At 35.5% G+C, this 18,737-nt stretch overlaps 1 protein-coding gene across 1 annotated transcript; it reads right to left on the reverse strand.

Moving 5' to 3' along the window:
• Nucleotides 1–1,176: 1,176 nt before the first annotated feature.
• Nucleotides 1,177–2,164, reverse strand: LOC21403085 (ethylene-responsive transcription factor ERF014). The gene has a single exon (XM_010093073.2). The coding sequence runs from the start codon at nt 1,993–1,995 to the stop codon at nt 1,219–1,221; it is 777 nt and encodes a 258-aa protein (XP_010091375.1). The 5' UTR covers nt 1,996–2,164; the 3' UTR covers nt 1,177–1,218.
• Between the last annotated feature and the right edge of the window lie 16,573 nt (nt 2,165–18,737).

An 18,737-nucleotide genomic window follows, 5' to 3' on the forward strand; every position in this document is an offset into this window, starting at 1 on the left:
AAGATGACAATAGATCACCAAATAATTGTCCCAAGTAGGCAACTAGTACTACTCAACTTCATCTTTACATAATACTGGCTAGATAATTTTTTATTTCCTAGTGAGGTTATGCCACATCTAATAGAACTTTAAATTATCTAGTTAAGCAATTCCATCACTTTTAGAATGATTTACTACTACTACTACTACTGTGAATATATATGTATTAGGTGTGATTTTAATGATTTTTTTGTAGTTATTTTAACCGTACGTAAGATATTGATCCGATATTGTAATAAAATAGATAATTGACTAAAAAAATTTGTGGTAATTAATGAAATTAATTTCTTATCATACACATTATCAAATTTTTTATATTTAATAAGTAACCACTAGCTAGAAAAGATACATTCGAATTCCCTTAAGAACTCGTCCATATTTATCACATAGCTAGAAAAATAAATGAAAAATTAGACTAGTATGTGTAAGTATATTCTGCGGTATTGTGTACATATGTACAAAAGATACATTCGAATTCCCTTAAGAAAAGTCATTCGTTATATACAAGATGGATTCAAGTTTCCACAAGCTCTGTGCTTTGTTCCAGTGAGATAGGCATATCTCTGACATATTTATACAAGATTCCCCACAACTCTCACATACACAGTACAATTAGCGCGTGAAATTTCCTTTTATTAGCTTTGAAGTTAACCATACATCACCAAAAAATAAAAATAAAAAATAAAATAATAATAAGTAAATAAATAAATAAAAAGGAAATAATAGAAAAAGAAATGGACGGCAGTAAATGAACAATATGTAGACGAACTTGTAATTTCTTATTTTTATTTGGAATACATGCAAGAATATCATCCATATATAAACAATATTGAATTTAATTAACAACGCAATTTGCATTAAGCATACATCAAAGTTCAAAAAGAAAATACACATACAATAAAAATAATAATTACCCACATGAGAGAGTTCCAAAAAATCAGTCTCTTCTCAAAGAGTGAGATTTCTTTCTCTTTTTTCTTCAAATATTTCCCTAATGACACATACTAACTTAATCAACACATATAATATGAATTGTGGCCACTGTCAGTAATATTTTTAAGCAACAACAAGATCGTCAATGAAAACGAATAATGGAAAAATAATAATATATAAAGAATGATTAAATAAGTATGAAATTGAATAACTTTTTTTTTTTTTTTTTTTTTTTTTTTCAATTTCTCAGCAGAAACTCCACAAACGAATATCGCTTTCTTCGTAAGGATCCTCCACCAACATCTGCGGATCAAACATTAAGCTTGTTAGCATCTGATGATCATGATGATCCACGTACTTTGGCGAGTATTCATGAATAAGCGCATCAAACGGCCACGATTCCATCATAGCCATTGGTTGTTGATGATGATCATAATTGTTATCATTATTCATGCGGGTCCCATCAAGAGAACCCATCAGCGACACGTCGTCATCAACCTGATCCGACGGCGAAGAGACCACTGACGATGAAGAAGAGGAAGAGTAAGAGGAAGATCGGAGATCATTATAAAGTGTTGAAATGGCAAGGGTATTATTGTCATTAACAAAAGTAGTATTAGCCGTAGTAGTAGTCGTTGTAGTTGTTGTTGTCGTCGTATTTGTTACGGCGGCTGCGGCGGCGGCGGCGAATCTTTGGATGGACTTGGGGGACAAAACGACGTCGTGGGGGACATCGTTTTGCAAGGAACTAGAGAATGTTGTCGTTGAAGTAGGGAAGTTGAGATTGGCTGAGGAGCCTTTGAGGCACAGCAATGCGGCGTCGTATGCCCGAGCCGCAGCCTCAGCGGTGGAATATGATCCCAACCAAATCCTTGTCTTTTGATTTGGTGCCCTAATCTCGGAAACCCAGGAACCCCAACTTCTCATTCTCACTCCCTTGTACTTATTTTTCCCGGGCGTTGATGATGTTGGAGTAGAGTTATTACCTCTTGCCTTTGATGGGCTCTTCTCAATCTTCACCATGGTTGAGAAAAAAGAGAGATAAAGAGTTTTGGACTATATATATATATAGGAAGATATATATGGCAATAAGGAGTTTGAGAAGGGTGTAATTGAAAGGTTTTTTTTTTTTGGTTTAATGTATTGTGTTAATAGTATACTACTTGTTGTTCAAATAAAAATATGAGGAAAGGAAAGGAATGGGGGGAGCAACTTGTTGTGAGGGAGGAGATGCTAGTATTTATATAGATATGGAAGTTTGAGAGTTGAGATCTCTAAACAATTTGAGAGGACCAGTATGGTTCTTTCTACTCTCTTGTTTGAATATGATAATGGGTGACAGATATTTCCTAGTTCATGTGAATGGGAAAGGAGGAATTTTGTGAAATGGCCTTTTTGCCCTTTATTGCATGATGAAGGATTACTTATATATACTTTTATTATTGATTACTAGTGGGAACAACAAGATATTTAAGGAGTGAAAGAAATATAGGGCTTGTTCTTTTAGAGTGTGATTTGAGTGTAATTTTTTAGTTGAGTTGAAGTTGTAATTTGAGTTGAAGTTGTAACTTGAATAAAGTTGAGTAAAGTTGAATAAAGTTAGAACTTAAAAGAACGTGAACTTGAATAAAATTGTAACTTGAGTTTAAATTTTTTGTGAATTTTGTTGTAAAAGAACAACCCCATAAGGTTTGCTAATTGACAGTTGCAACTAAGCTTGTTCTTGTAAGAAAGCTACTTGATGAATATGAGTTAGTTAAGCTGACCTTTTTGCCCTTTATTGCATGATGAAGGATTACTTATATATATTTTTATTATTGATTACTAGTGGGAACAACAAGATATTTAAGGAGGGCCGGAAAGAAACATAATATTTGCTAATTGACAGTTGCGACTAAGCTTGTTCTGGTAAGAAAGCTAATTAATTACTTGATGAATGAGTCAGTTAAGCTGATAGTCTTCGTTATTATACTAATGCTAAATATTTGGCAAGTGTAACAATTTCACACTTGTTTGGGCAATCTCATTTGTGTGACTAAAAGTAACAACAGTTTAAATAAAAGTCTAAAATATTATTCCAAGGAAATTATTAATGAGCAATGCAAATACCTGTAACCCACATGCTCCTATCAGATTCCAAGTAAAAGGAAAAATTTATTAAATGATTGTTCTAGAGGGTTTCTGACTTACCCAGCAAGTCACCCGTTCTCCAAGTCGCCAAAAACCAACCATATTATTGTTATTATTATTTGTTTTCCTTGTTACTCTGAAAAATATAATGAAGGGTATTTTAGTAATTCCGCCCACACCGGTTGTTATGATGTTGTGGGAAAACTTATTTCTACTTTGGGAATCATTTCCTGAAGGAAGATGTGAATTTAAATTATTAACGCAATTAATTAGATAGAAGAGAGAGAGAAACATAGGATTCTCCCGTCTACGCAGCTTCCAGGATCTGCAGGTTTTAGAGGGGGTTTAATAATTAATGACACAAAAGTCTATTTAGTTCGCTGATTTAAATTTTTAATTTGAGTTGAGATGTGACGTTATGTGAGAGTTTTTTACTGAAATAAAAAAGTTAAACGTGACTGTTTCTAAAAATTTTTTACTGTAACAAAACTTAAATTGTAAACTCGAATCAGCGAAATGAACAGCGCTTACTTATTGCCGTTTTGCAAAAAAGAACAAAAATATAATTACAACACGCGTAGTCGGAGATATATATATATGTTCATATATATATAAATGTTTAGTAAGAGATTTTTTGATTTTGCATATGTAATACAACCACAGCTGTATTTTCCCTGTCTCGCAACTCCAAAACCGCGTTATCTCGTATGGCCCTCTTCATGCAAATAACAAAACTCTCTCTCTCTCTCTCTCTCTCTCTCTCTCTCTCAATTTAATAAATAAGAGAGAGAGAGAGACATCTCTCAACTGTTTTCATGGTATTGCTTAGTTGCTTACGCCTGCGAGTCTTGACTTTCCTATTTTTTTACTTGTCACACTGCATGCCTCAAAACTTGAGTTATTCGATGTGGGGATGGATTCTCTTTGGTACGGCAAATGACCAGAAATTTTACCTGTTGTTTTTCTATCTTTTCTGTTTTTGGAGAATTTTTATATTTACGAGAATTTCTTGATATAGTACCCAAAAAATTAAAATAAAAAAAGAATAAAACTTCGCTCATTTTACCGATTCGAGTTTTCAGTTTTAGATTTTTACAGTAAAATTTTTTCAAAAAATGTCACATCTAACTTTTTCTGCTACAGTAAAAAGCTCTAAAAAAATGTCACACATCTCAACTCGAATTGAAAACTCGAATCCGCAAAATGAACGAGGCGTAAGTATCAATTACTGTTCTTATGCAGTCTTGTTCGTTAAAAGTTAGTCAAATTTATTGATGATCCAACATTTTAAAAACGAAAGATTTCTACACTAAATTAAATGTGAAAAAATAAATTACTGTGAGGTTTATATATATTTTTCAACCTTCAGATTTATATTAATATTAAAAATTATCTATTCTGTATACTTTTTATTTTAATGTGGTTTTAACCGCACCACTGATAGGAGGTGATCCTATCGTGGAAGAACCTTAAAAACACTCGGTTAATGTTATAGAGTTTTGAACAACTTTATAGGAAATTCTTACGGTTGAAGTTGTTCTTTTTACCATCAATAGGTGCGCTGCTGTTATAAATTAATTTTGTATAGTTAGTCTGATCTATAAGTGCGAGTAGTGTTTTTTTATCACGTTCTGTAAATATTGAACGTGAAATACTCATAAAACGGACCGTTCAAAATTAATCTAATAATATTTAAAAGAACAGTTGTTATTATAAAAATTTCTCAAAAGTGTACCTTATATATATATATATTCTCAAATATGCCTTATATTTTGAAGATGAAGGACAAAAAAAAAACTTTTCTCGAAGAATTAATATTGTCATCTGGAAAAAAAAAAGGAACTTTTTGGGGAAACAAAAGAGCCCTTACTAAGTTGGCATTACATGCGTTTTTACACTTTATAATTTGGAAGGAAAGGCTAAGACCTACCTAAGGAGGAGATGTGCATGGAATTTTCCTTTTTAAAAATTTTAAAAAATAATAATAATTGAGTTCTTCAATTAATCCATGTCGTATTCAGAAGTTGTTTTGTCAACTTTCCAGCAATGTTGTCTACCATTGCAGGTCATGGCCCTCAATTCCTCTCAATCGATGTGTTCAGACCACAACACTAGCTAACAAAAATATAACATATATTTATCCCAATAAGGCAAATGGTGAATTATGTGAAATTGTGCAGTACAATTGGATACTGCCGTTAAGACCCCGTTCACTTCGCGGATTCGAGTTTTCAATTCGAACTGAGATGTAACATTTTGTGAGAGCCTTTTACTGTAGCAGAAAAAGTTAGATGTGACATTTTCTGAGAGCTTTTTACTGTAAAAATCTAAAACTGAAAACTCGAATCAATGAAATGAACAAGGCCTTAGACTTTTACCATGCATTTTTATCTAAGTGGTACCCACATGAAACTAATGTTTAATATGAGAGGATCTATGATAGTGAAAAGTTGGAGAATAATATTATAATAATTAATCGTATTATGTCATATCATTTAATGAATTTATAGAAGAACAATACGTGAAAGTGTTAATTAAAAAGTATTTTAATTTTTTTTATTGTTGCATCACAATGTGATTGGTTAAACTGACACCAGATGTTTTGGTTCGAACACATTTATTCATTCATTTTACAAAAAAAAAAAAATTATGTGAAATAAAACACGACAACAAAAAATGTCTCAACCAAAACTTTTTAGTTTAAATCTATGAAAACAAAGTCTAATGTACAATACAGTTTTGAATCGTCATTATCACATTTGATGAAAATTTAATTAGTGGTTCAAAATTGTACCATTATATGATTTTTGTTTCTACTCTTACGAAATTAGTATTCTCCATTTTATTATAGACATTTTAATTTAGATATTAACCCGTAGAGACTACGGGCCCGTTTAGTTCACTGATTTGAGTTGATGTGTGATTTTATGTTAGAGCTTTTTACTGTAGTAAAAAAGTTAGATGTGATTGTTTCTTAAAGCCTTTTACTGTAACAAAACTCGAATTCTAAACTTAAATTGGTAAAATGAACGGGCATACACTTAAGCAAAGATCATGTACGTACGGTGAGATAATAGTACACTTGCATATATCTATACAAATGTAAATATATGTATAGTCTTAATTCCGTAAAAAAAAATGTAGTCTTGATCTTAAAACATGGAAGCCATTGCAGCAATGATAAAAATTGGAAACACAGCATTAGCGTGAAATAACAAATTAATGGGGGAAAAAGGAGAGACAAATTTCAACAATAATTCCTAGTCCATGACATCTCAACACATCAGCTTTTTTTTTTTTCAGTTTTTTTCCCCCTTTCCTAAGCCAAATTATATGATCTCTTTATTAGTTTACCAATCAATCTCAAAAGCTTAAACTATTAGGAGATGGACCAACAATAGTTTTATACTTTAACACTCCCCCTCATGTGTGAGTTGGACAATGGATAATCGTGTGGGTAAATTAATTAAAAAATCCAATACGTGAATATTTAAGTCCGAGATATATTAAAGATAAAAACCTAACACATGATGACAATTTTAAATGAGGATAAAGAGTGCAATTACAGGGGTTTGAACAAGGACCTCCCGTATTGATACCATATTAGTTTACCAATTCATCTAAAAAGTTTAAATTATTAGGAGGTGAGTCAACAATAATTTTATACTTTAACACTATTCTCAGTTTGAAACTTGCTAAAAATTCATTTAGGCAGTAATTTACAAATACTAGTGTACAAAATGCAATGGCAGCTAGCTAGCGCGCAGTTGCTTTCAAATAATTTTGAGGGACTAGAGCCATTTTCATGTGTAATATCGAATATAAATAAAGTTGTTGACTGCGTCAACAACACATTTAAGTACAATTAGGTGGAGGTAGCATATTATAATTATTGTGGCACAAGGTTTTTAGCTTTGTCACAACTCATAACTTTCACAAAATATCGGGTAAAAATAAGTAAAGTCATAACTCCAAAAATTCTGCGTAGGATCAAGACTTTTGACAAATTAGCTAGCATATACAGCTGCTTAATTACTTTTCCACGATAACACCTAGAAAATGCAATTAAGAACTAATTGTTAACATAAATGATCAATTAGTACTGCTTTCTCACGTCAAGATTCACATTTTTCTCATCATTTATTTCTAGTAGAATTATGCAGTAAGATATTAAAAAAAATACGACACTAATAGAACAAACTTTTTAAAAGTCGGATTATATCAAAATCATATTAACTTGATGAAAATTTTACGGTTAAAATATGTATCTCATGGATAGGATATTAGCAAAAAAATTATCTTTTGGAGCTTTCTACGGTAAAGTCTACTCTATTATAATGTATGTTTATGAACGTTAGAATTAATCAAAATCACACAAAAAAAAAAAGTATCTAAAATTGATTCTTTTAATGCAGATCTGATGAGTCAAAATAGAACCATATTAGCTCTAGTGTAGAGTATATTTTTAATTTGTTCATACCCTAGTGCATATTCTTGTCATTTCTATTGGAGTTTAGTCCACTTAATATTACCAAGATAAGAGAAAACTAGGATCTCATATCTAACTTTTAAAACTTTACAAGCAACAGAATAAATATAAACCATGGGAAGAGAGAGAGTCCAAAATAGGAGGCAGAATTGCTTTGTCCAATGATATTACATGTGTGTGAATCGAATAGTGTCGTCAATCCGTACGATTTCCCTGCCTTTTCCCTCCTTCCTTATTCCTTCCTTCCAATTGGACACCAAAAAAAAAAAGATGATAAAAAATATGTAATCATATTTGGCATTTTCATTTTACAAGGCATCTTTTCTGATTAATCAACACTGAGAGCCATAAGGGGAACTGAATTTTCATTATTTACGCAAAAATAAATAAATAAATAAAATAAAATAAAAATAAACTTCCATTGATTAGTAATTAATCTATTAGGTGGGCCGACAGTCCAAGTCACGATAAATAAACACATTTTTTTAATGACTACTTCACATGTTCAAGCCACACTCCCCTCCATTTTTTTTAATTATTCAAAATGGTGTCAGATTTTCTGGAATTGAAAAACGGGGATTTCGTTTTTTTGGAACTTGGAAGGAAATTTCATGTGAAATGGTAGTAGATATGGGTTTGATCACCCAATGGCTGAGTTTTTTTGACCTTATTCACTTGAAGAACATAAGTTTTGTTTTTGTTTTTTTCAATTCTGCTTACTTCACACATACCAATACGCAAATGAATGTCAAAGGTAGATTTTGTTTGACTCTTAGATAATTTTGCTTTTGTGGGTTTTAATTACCAGTGTAGTATGAGCTGGTTTTGACCGTGAGAAGTACTAGAAACTTGGTTAATTAATCATATTTAATTAGCTAACTTCTAAGTCAGCCTTTTATAACATAGATTATTATTTAACAATTATCTTCATTACTTCCACTTCCTAACGCCTAGCTTGAAGATTAGTCTATAATTAAGAAGTATCACATTTATAATAATGCAAGTGGATATTCCATTCTCTTTGGAACGAGGATATATATATGTGTGTATATACTTATATTATATATATATATATATATAATATGTACATAGGAACTATCTTGCTTGGAAGGTGCATCTAGTAATTATGAAAATGACCTATATCCGATAATTACACAGATGGAAAAAGAGTGACCAATTTTGTGCTGCTTCTTCGGATATGAGTTGTAATCCTTATGTAATGTAATGACCAATTTGAAGCGAGTTGAAAGTGCTTTTTTTAAAGACAGAAAAAGTCAGATAGATGTTTTTCCTTGTTATTCATTCATATTATAAGTAGTTGTTTGTTGAGAAAGGTGACATAATTAATTGATTTATTTTCTGTCATTTAATAACTAGAGAAACTTGTGTCCTCCAAAGCAACCGTCTAGTCGTAATTTTACTGTTTCTGATCATATCTTCCTTTCAAGTTCTTCAGGTTTATTTAAAAACTATCAACTTTTTTTTTTTTTTTTAAGGATACTATTAAGATACTACCATGATATGTACATAGTATATAATTGATTAATCTAGGTTTTTTTTAATTAAAAAAATATCACTTACGTCATCGCGCCTCAACTTAACATGTTAGTGGTCACTTTATAATTTACTGGGAGCATAGATGCGCATAAAGAAACTTGACGGTGATCAATAATTTAGTTATATATATGTTCTTCAGTAACACAAAAATATCCAAAACTAACCCAAAAAAAAAAAAATCAATTGTCACAGCAGTTGATCATGATCAAAATTTAGTGAAAAATTCAAGCTTTACTATTACTCCAGTCGTGTCTTTTATTGGTTGTGTACTCGTATTTAATTCAAATGTACATTAACCATCAATGAAGATATGGAGCGCATATTTTAGTATCTTACATTATTGTGCGTTTTTTAGGTTTTATTTCACCGATTTGAGTTTTTAATTTTAAATTTTGATAGTTAAAAGTTCTCAAAAAATGTCACATCTAATTTTTTTTGCTACAATTAAAAACTCTCAGAAAATATCACATCTCAATTCAAATTAAAAACTTGAATCCGTGACTCGTTTATTTTACCGATTCGAGTTTTACTACAGTAAAAAACTCTTAGAAACAGTCACATCTAATTTTTTTACTATAATAAAAAATTATTACATAAAATCACATCTTAACTCAAATTAAAAACTCAAATCAGTTAACTGAACAAGAACGTCGACCTGGGTATCTACAAAAACTCAATCCAAATTACATCCTTCTCTCTCTCTCTTAACTGGCACCGTACCCACAGGTTTTCCGTACATCGAATGTGAATTAAAAGGATTCGATGCATTTAAAGAGCATGCAAGTTGACGAGTACAGCGATAAGTTTGAAGAATTAGTACTTCAAGGCTTAAGAGCCATATTGCGGAAAGTAGGACCTTTGTTTCTGTTGGTTGAATAGATAATAATAAAAATAATTACAGTAATAAATATTGATATTAATAATTTATAATTAATGAGCTTATAATAAGGAAATATATAACATAATATGGCAGAGATTGGATATTTGGGAGGATATGGGCGAAATTGCAGTGAAGGTTTTCAAAGAAGTTGGTGATTGAGTATGTCACATAATGAAGAGGCAAGATCCATGTGGCCAAGCTCTAAAGAATCAATTCTTTTTTAAAAAATAAAATAAAAAAGGGTTTAATTTTAATTTTAATTTTTTTGTGTTTTTGATGGACAGATGGATAAAGAAATTTCCAGGAAAACGTTGAGAGGTATAAACAACCATATCCACAGCCATGGCTTGCGCAATGTTTGGTAGCTGTTTTTGTTTGCATTAAGTTATGAGAGGTGAACTTGTTGACCTGATCATCTCCATATTTTGCCATATCTTTTCCTAGATATGCATGTCTGTAATTGTACATGCGTCAAACATATATACTGAAGCGATCCAAATGCCTTTTTAGGATTTGGTTTTACTTTGGGATTGTGTATTGTTATTTTGTGTGGAGATTAATTTCCACCTTTTCCTTTTGGTCTCCCTTGTGGGGGCACCAATCACCATTAGTAAAGTGGTTGTGTCACGCTCTTAAACCAAGGTTAGTGACGTCGAGGCTCGTTTAAAAACTTAAACCTGTTTGAGAGAGTTAGTAGCAAAATAATTTAATTTCTTTCAAATCCAAAACATCCAGGTATTTCCAAACGAGCCCCTGCATTCAAGAGAAATTTAATTTCAAGAACGGTGGTGGAATTTTCAACCAAACCAGTTTAAAACCACGTCTCTGGTATCATGTCAGGAATTCCCACAGGTGTTTAGCATACATGAATATAAGCAAGAGTAAATGTGACATCAACCACAGTCTAGTAATATTTAAGTTTACAATCCATAATCTTTTATACATGCCTTAAAATAAAAGATAAGAGGAAAGACAACTCTTCTCTTTCTGGGGTCAAGTCCACGTCACCGGTAGTAGCTACCTACTCCGTACTACTCCTCGCGTCTCCTGGAGGGGTTTAATACATTTGAAAATAAGAAAGGTGAGCGAAAGGCCCAGTAGGATAAAATTTTATAAAGCATTTAAAATAAAGGTACTCACGGTTCGAATATATACACCCGGAACCGATCATCCCTTTTTAGAAAAGGAAATACTCACATAATAGAAAATATCTGTATAATGGAAGTGTGCAGCTCATCATACCACTAAGCAAGAAGCGGTAAAAATGTCTGTCTATGAAAAGTGCAGAGCCATAATTCCACTAAACAAGAAGTGGATATGTACGAGTTTCGGGACCTGCCTCCAAGGATGCGATTCCCACATCCCGATCTCTGTGGCCACCATGCGTTGTATCATTCCTTAAATATTTCATTTTAAGAAATGATACTTTAAAATCTCATTTCCAAAATCATTGGAAAACTTAATAGCATTCTCATGCTATTTCTTTTAAAATCATTTACTTTAATCATGTTTTGTCCTAAAACATTTTCATTGGCTAAAACCATTCAAAATGAGGCTAACAAGGATATGGACAAGAATATCCTACCTTTTGGATATCAAACCTGGTTTAGCTTTCCGTTCTCCTAGCCTCCGCTTTCCTTCGAGGCTCCAATTCTAATTGTGCCACTAACTTTCCGATCAAAATCAACAATTTAGAGTTTGATCTTTCTCACCAAACATTCTTGTTTAATTAGATGCAATTGTATCATATTAGTGTGCCATAGTTCAAAATCAATGTTCATAAACAATTCTTAATTCAAATCATGATTCTTTGTAGATAGAGATTCATTCCGGAGAATCGAATGGAAAAAAAAAAAGGATTCATGTGGCTAATCCACTCATTTTGAGTTCTCAAATGAGGTTAGGTCAATCCCATATCGAGTTTCAGAAACAGGGTTTTCTGGGCTGTTTAGGGTCAGTTTCAGTGGGAACCGGTCGACCGGTGACAGAGGAGTGTAACTCCACCGGTCAGCCGGTGGAGAGGTGACCGGTCGACCTATGGAAGGGTGACCGGTCGACCGGACCGGTTAACCGGTGGGGAAGAATTTCTAGGGCCAACTATGGCCGATTCGCGAAGAACAAAGCCAAAACTTGCAATTTTGGGTTCGATTTTGACATATTCTCAAGGGAAATGTATAGACTCAATTTTAAATCAACAAATAGGGTCCAAAGAATAAAAAACCCCCAATTTTCATCAAGGTTTCACCAAATCCCATTCGGATTCCATTCGAAAACAAAATTTAAACCAAAAATCACCAAACTCGACTAAAACAAGTTCCACAAAGCTAAATCCGAAAATCTAAAGTAAGTTTCAAAGAGTTTTACCTCGATCCAAGCTTTGATGTTGAAAACCTCTTGGAAACCTCCGTTTTTGGTTTAAATCCGGCCCTTGAGAAAGAAAACTTTGAGAGAGAGAGAGAGAGGGAGAGATGAACGGGAGAGGGAGAGAGAGAGCTCGAGGGAGAGAGAGAGAGTAAGGGAGAGAGCTCAGGAGATTGAGAGAGGGAAGGAGAGAGAGAGTGCCGAGACAGACAGAGAGAGGGAGAGTAACGTGAGGAAGGGAAAGGGAAAAAAAAGGGAAATAAGGAAAAAGGAAAAGGAGAAATAGAAGGAAAAAGAAAATTAGGAAAAATATTAAGGAAAAATAAATAAAACAAATAGGGGTGAAATTGCAAATACTAAGAATAAATTTAAATGCTCATGATTAATTAAGAAATCAATTTAGGCACAGTAATAAACCACAATTATCATAATTAAACAAGTTTAATTCTGGATGGCGTTACATTCTACCCCCTTAAGAAATTTCGTCCCTGAAATTGAAATTTTCCTCACGATATGAACAGATACGGATATCGTTCCTGCATTGTTGTTTCTAATTCCCACGTTGCTTCCTCAACGCCATGGTGTTTCCACAACACCTTCACCAACGGTATCTCACGTCGACGTAGGCTTTTCATCTTCCGGTCAAGAATCTGTACGGGTGCTTCCTCGTAAGTCGTGTCATATTGGATCGGCACGTCATACCATTGCACAATGGCTTCTGGATCGGGTTGTCACTTTCGAAGCATTGAAACATGGAACACATTGTGCACGTGAGACAATTCTGGAGGAAGATCGAGGCGGTAAGCAACGACACCGACTCGCTGTGTGATCTGAAATGGCCCGATGTACCTCGGCGCGAGTTTCCCTTTCACACCAAAACGAGTAACTCCTTTGCGCGGTGAGACTCTTAACAAGACAAAATTGCCCTCTAAGAACTCTAAGGGTCTACGCCTCCTGTCAGCATAACTTTTCTGACGACTCTGAGCCGTTAACAGTCGTTCCCGGATCACGTCTATCTTTTCATTATTCTCTTGGATAACATCCGGTCCAAAGGTCAGTCGATCTTTTGACTCAAGCCAACAAACTAGCGATCTACAAGGTCTGCCATACAACGCTTCGAATGGGGCTATCCCAATGCTACTCTAATAACTGTTGTTATAGGCAAACTCAGCTAAATGAAGATACTTCTTACAGTTTCCACCAAAATCTAGAATGCAAGCGCAAAGCATGTCCTCCAAAATCTGAATAACTCTATCAGATTATCTGTCGGTCTGAGGATGAAATGCGGTGCTGAAATTCAGTTCGGTTCCCATGGCTTCTTGAAAACTTCTCCAATATCTAGCGTTGAAACGAGTGTCACAATCTGATGTGATAGACAACGAAACTCCGTGAAGTCTGACAACGTGCTCCAGATACAACTCTGCTAGAACTTTCCTGGAATAAGTCGCACGAAAGGGAATGAAGTGCGCGGACTTCGTTAACCTATACATGACAACCCATATGGCATCATGTCGATGTTCAGTCCTTGGCAATCCCATCAGAAAATCCATCGTAATGTGTTCCCACTTCCATCCAGGAACAGGAAGAGGCTGCATTTCTCCAGCAGGTTTTCGATGTTCAGCCTTGACTCGAAGACAAGTCGCACATTCTGACACGTATTGGCGAACATCCTTCTTCATACCTCTCCACCAATACTGCCTTTTGAGGTCTTGATACATCTTGGTACTCCCAGGGTGAATAGCGAACCTCGATTTGTGGGCCTCGTGAAGGATTGTCTTCTTTATCTCATCCACTTGAGGAACGGCAAGGCGATTCCTGAAGTAGAGCGTTCCATCTTTCCGAATATTCCATTCGTCCAGTTTTTCTCCATTCTGAACTCGAGTCCAAACTCCTTGAAGATGCGAATCCTGCCATTGGTTCTGGTTGACTTGCTGTATTAGGATTGGCGTTGAAACCAAGTTGTACACCATAGCGTGGTTAGAATCCTCATAATACTGAAGATCATAATCACCTACAATTGCACTCCGTTTCCAATCTTCCAATGCCAAAGATGCTAGGATTCCTGGAGTCTTTCTATTGAGAGCGTCTGCTACCACGTTGGCTTTTCCAAGATGATACTGCAAGGTGAAGTCATAATCCTCCATATATTCCATCTATCTTCTCTGTCTCAGATTTAAGTCCTTCTGAGTGAACAGATATTTCAAACTCTTATGATCAGAGAAAATCTGGAATTTTACTCCATAGAGGTAGCATCTCCATATCTTGAGAGCAAAAATGACTACTGCTAACTCTAAATCATGCGTGGGGTAGTTTTGTTCATGTGGCTTCAGTTGACGAGATGCATAGGCCACAACATGTCCATTTTGCATCAGAACACACCCAAGTCCTCGTCTTGATGCATCGGAATACACCTCGTACGGCTCATCGCTATTAGGAATCGTCAGAATCAGCGCACTGGTTAGCCTAGTCCTCAGTTCTTGGAATGCATGTTCACAATCGGCATCTCATTCAAACCTGACTTCCTTTTTAGTCAACCGCGTCATTGGAGCAGCAATACTCAAAAAATCCTTTACAACTCGTCGATAATACCCTGCAAGTCCTAGGAAGCTTCAAATTTCGGCAACGTTCTTCGGTCGTTCCCATTGTAGCACCATTTCAACCTTTGAGGGATCCACTAAAATTCTTTGTCCAGATATAACATGTCCAAGGAACTTGACTTCTGTCAACCAGAAATCACATTTCTCCTTTTTTGCATAAAGCTGGTGTTCTCGAAGAGTCTGGAGAACGATCCTCAAATGTTGCTCGTGCTCTTCCCAAGTCTTTGACTAAACCAGGATGTCATCAATGAAGACTATCACAAACTGGTCTAAATACGGGCGGAAGACTCGATTCATTAAATCCATAAAGGCGGCAGGAGCATTCGTCAATCCAAAAGGCATTACTAAGAACTCATAATGCCCATAGCGAGTCCTGAAAGCTGTTTTTGGAATATCATCTTCCCTAATCTTCAACTGATGATACCCGGATCTCAAATCAATTTTTGAGTAATACCGTGATCCTCCTAGTTGATCGAACAACTCATCGATCCTCGGCAATGGGTACTTGTTCTTCACGGTAACCCTATTCAATTGTCAGTAGTCTATGCACAACCGAAGGATCCATCGTGCTTTTTCACAAACAAGACAGGTGCACCCTACGAGGATGTGCTGTTTCTAATGAATCCCTTTTCTGCCAACTCTCTGAGCTGTTTCCTTAGCTCTTTCATCTCCGTAGGCGCCATTCGATACGGAGCAATAGAAATCGGAGCCGTCTCCGGAAGTAAGTCGATGCAAAACTCGATCTCCCGATCAGGCGGTAAACCAGGCAACTCATCAGGGAATACATCCGCATATTCATTGACCACGGGGACCTCAACATTCTCCCCGGCGATACCGGATTCACCCTCTAATGCCGAAAGGAATGAGAAACAAGCTAAATTCCGCCGTCCTCTGACACTATGCCTCAGTAGTCGTTCTTCTGTAACTGGGTTAACACCTCCCTGATACGTTACTGTCGTGCCAGAACCGGTAGTCAAGGTGACTCTCATACGGTGGCAATCAACAATCACCCCATATCTTGACAACCAATCCATTCCAAGCACCACATCAAACTAATTCATGGGAAGGATTATCAAATCTACCTTTAATTTCTCACTTCCAATCGTGATCACACACGACCTACATACACTAGTCACCTCCATACGTCCCAATGGAGAACTTATAAACATTGAAGTCTCTAAGTCATCGGGTTTCGAACCTAAAATTTTCACAAAAGTAGTGGAAACAAAAGAGTGTGTAGCACCAGTGTCAAACAAAACTCGTACAAAAGAATGTGAGATAGGTATCATACCCTCGACGACTGGGTTTCCGGCGTGAGCTCCAGAACTTCCCCCGGCCATGGTATGCATCTGCCTCGGTGCTTTCCCTTTTCCTCTCTCATTGTTGTTAGGTCTCTGGTTTCTAGGTCTGTACTGTTGTTGCGACGGGGTAGACTGTACCGATACGGAAGCCTGTGGCCGGAAATAAAAGTAGTTCGGCGGACGGAAGATCGGTGCAGGAGGAATTGGTATCTGGACAGGCAACTGGGGCTGATAGAAAGGCGTGAACTGTGGAAGTCTGTCTTGACTATGAGCAATACCCCTTTGACTCTGCGGTAATTGATGGGTCTGTTGGTTCACCAGTTGGCCCCTGATAGGACAGTTCCTCTTGATATGCTCTAGCTCCCCACAATGGTGGCACTTGAAGCTATAGGGTCCACTCTTCCCACTTCCCGAAGAGCCACTGCTACCACTAGGCACTCCCCCACTACCTTGCCCTTGATCACGGTTTTTTCTGTTATTCCTTTGAGGTTCTCCTGAAGTTTTCCCAGAAACTGCTCGATCCTGGAGGAAGGCGATGTGCTCTTGTTCAACAGAGATGGCTGCTGCAACTAGGTCACTGTAGACTCGATGCCTTAAAGTTACCACTGATTTTCGGATAAAAAACTCTTAGAAACAGTCACATCTAATTTTTTTACTATAATAAAAAATTATTACATAAAATCACATCTTAACTCAAATTAAAAACTCAAATCAGTTAACTGAACAAGAACGTCGACCTGGGTATCTACAAAAACTCAATCCAAATTACATCCTTCTCTCTCTCTCTTAACTGGCACCGTACCCACAGGTTTTCCGTACATCGAATGTGAATTAAAAGGATTCGATGCATTTAAAGAGCATGCAAGTTGACGAGTACAGCGATAAGTTTGAAGAATTAGTACTTCAAGGCTTAAGAGCCATATTGCGGAAAGTAGGACCTTTGTTTCTGTTGGTTGAATAGATAATAATAAAAATAATTACAGTAATAAATATTGATATTAATAATTTATAATTAATGAGCTTATAATAAGGAAATATATAACATAATATGGCAGAGATTGGATATTTGGGAGGATATGGGCGAAATTGCAGTGAAGGTTTTCAAAGAAGTTGGTGATTGAGTATGTCACATAATGAAGAGGCAAGATCCATGTGGCCAAGCTCTAAAGAATCAATTCTTTTTTAAAAAATAAAATAAAAAAGGGTTTAATTTTAATTTTAATTTTTTTGGGTTTTTGATGGACAGATGGATAAAGAAATTTCCAGGAAAACGTTGAGAGGTATAAACAACCATATCCACAGCCATGGCTTGCGCAATGTTTGGTAGCTGTTTTTGTTTGCATTAAGTTATGAGAGGTGAACTTGTTGACCTGATCATCTCCATATTTTGCCATATCTTTTCCTAGATATGCATGTCTGTAATTGTACATGCGTCAAACATATATACTGAAGCGATCCAAATGCCTTTTTAGGATTTGGTTTTACTTTGGGATTGTGTATTGTTATTTTGTGTGGAGATTAATTTCCACCTTTTCCTTTTGGTCTCCCTTGTGGGGGCACCAATCACCATTAGTAAAGTGGTTGTGTCACGCTCTTAAACCAAGGTTAGTGACGTCGAGGCTCGTTTAAAAACTTAAACCTGTTTGAGAGAGTTAGTAGCAAAATAATTTAATTTCTTTCAAATCCAAAACATCCAGGTATTTCCAAACGAGCCCCTGCATTCAAGAGAAATTTAATTTCAAGAACGGTGGTGGAATTTCCAACCAAACCAGTTTAAAACCACGTCTCTGATATCATGTCAGGAATTCCCACATGTGTTTAGCATACATGAATATAAGCAAGAGTAAATGTGACATCAACCACAGTCTAGTAATATTTAAGTTTACAATCCATAATCTTTTATATATATGCCTTAAAATAAAAGATAAGAGGAAAGACAACTCTTCTCTTTCCGGGGTCAAGTCCACATCACCGGTAGTAGCTACCTACTCCGTACTACTCCTCGCGTCTCCTGGAGGGGTTTAATACATTTGAAAATAAGAAAGGTGAGCGAAAGGCCCAGTAGGATAAAATTTTATAAAGCATTTAAAATAAAGGTACTCACGGTTCGAATATATACACCCGGAACCGATCATCCCTTTTTAGAAAAGGAAATACTCACATAATAGAAAATATCTGTATAATGGAAGTGTGCAGCTCATCATACCACTAAGCAAGAAGCGGTAAAAATGTCTGTCTATGAAAAGTGCAGAGCCATAATTCCACTAAACAAGAAGTGGATATGTACGAGTTTCGGGACCTGCCTCCAAGGATGCGATTCCCACATCCCGATCTCTGTGGCCACCATGCGTTGTATCATTCCTTAAATATTTCATTTTAAGAAATGATACTCTTTAAAATCTCATCCAAAATCATTGGAAAACCTAATAGCATTCACATGCTATTTCTTT

This window comes from Morus notabilis, unplaced genomic scaffold, assembly GCF_000414095.1.
Source record: "Morus notabilis unplaced genomic scaffold, ASM41409v2 Scaffold570, whole genome shotgun sequence".
NCBI lineage: Eukaryota > Viridiplantae > Streptophyta > Magnoliopsida > Rosales > Moraceae > Morus > Morus notabilis.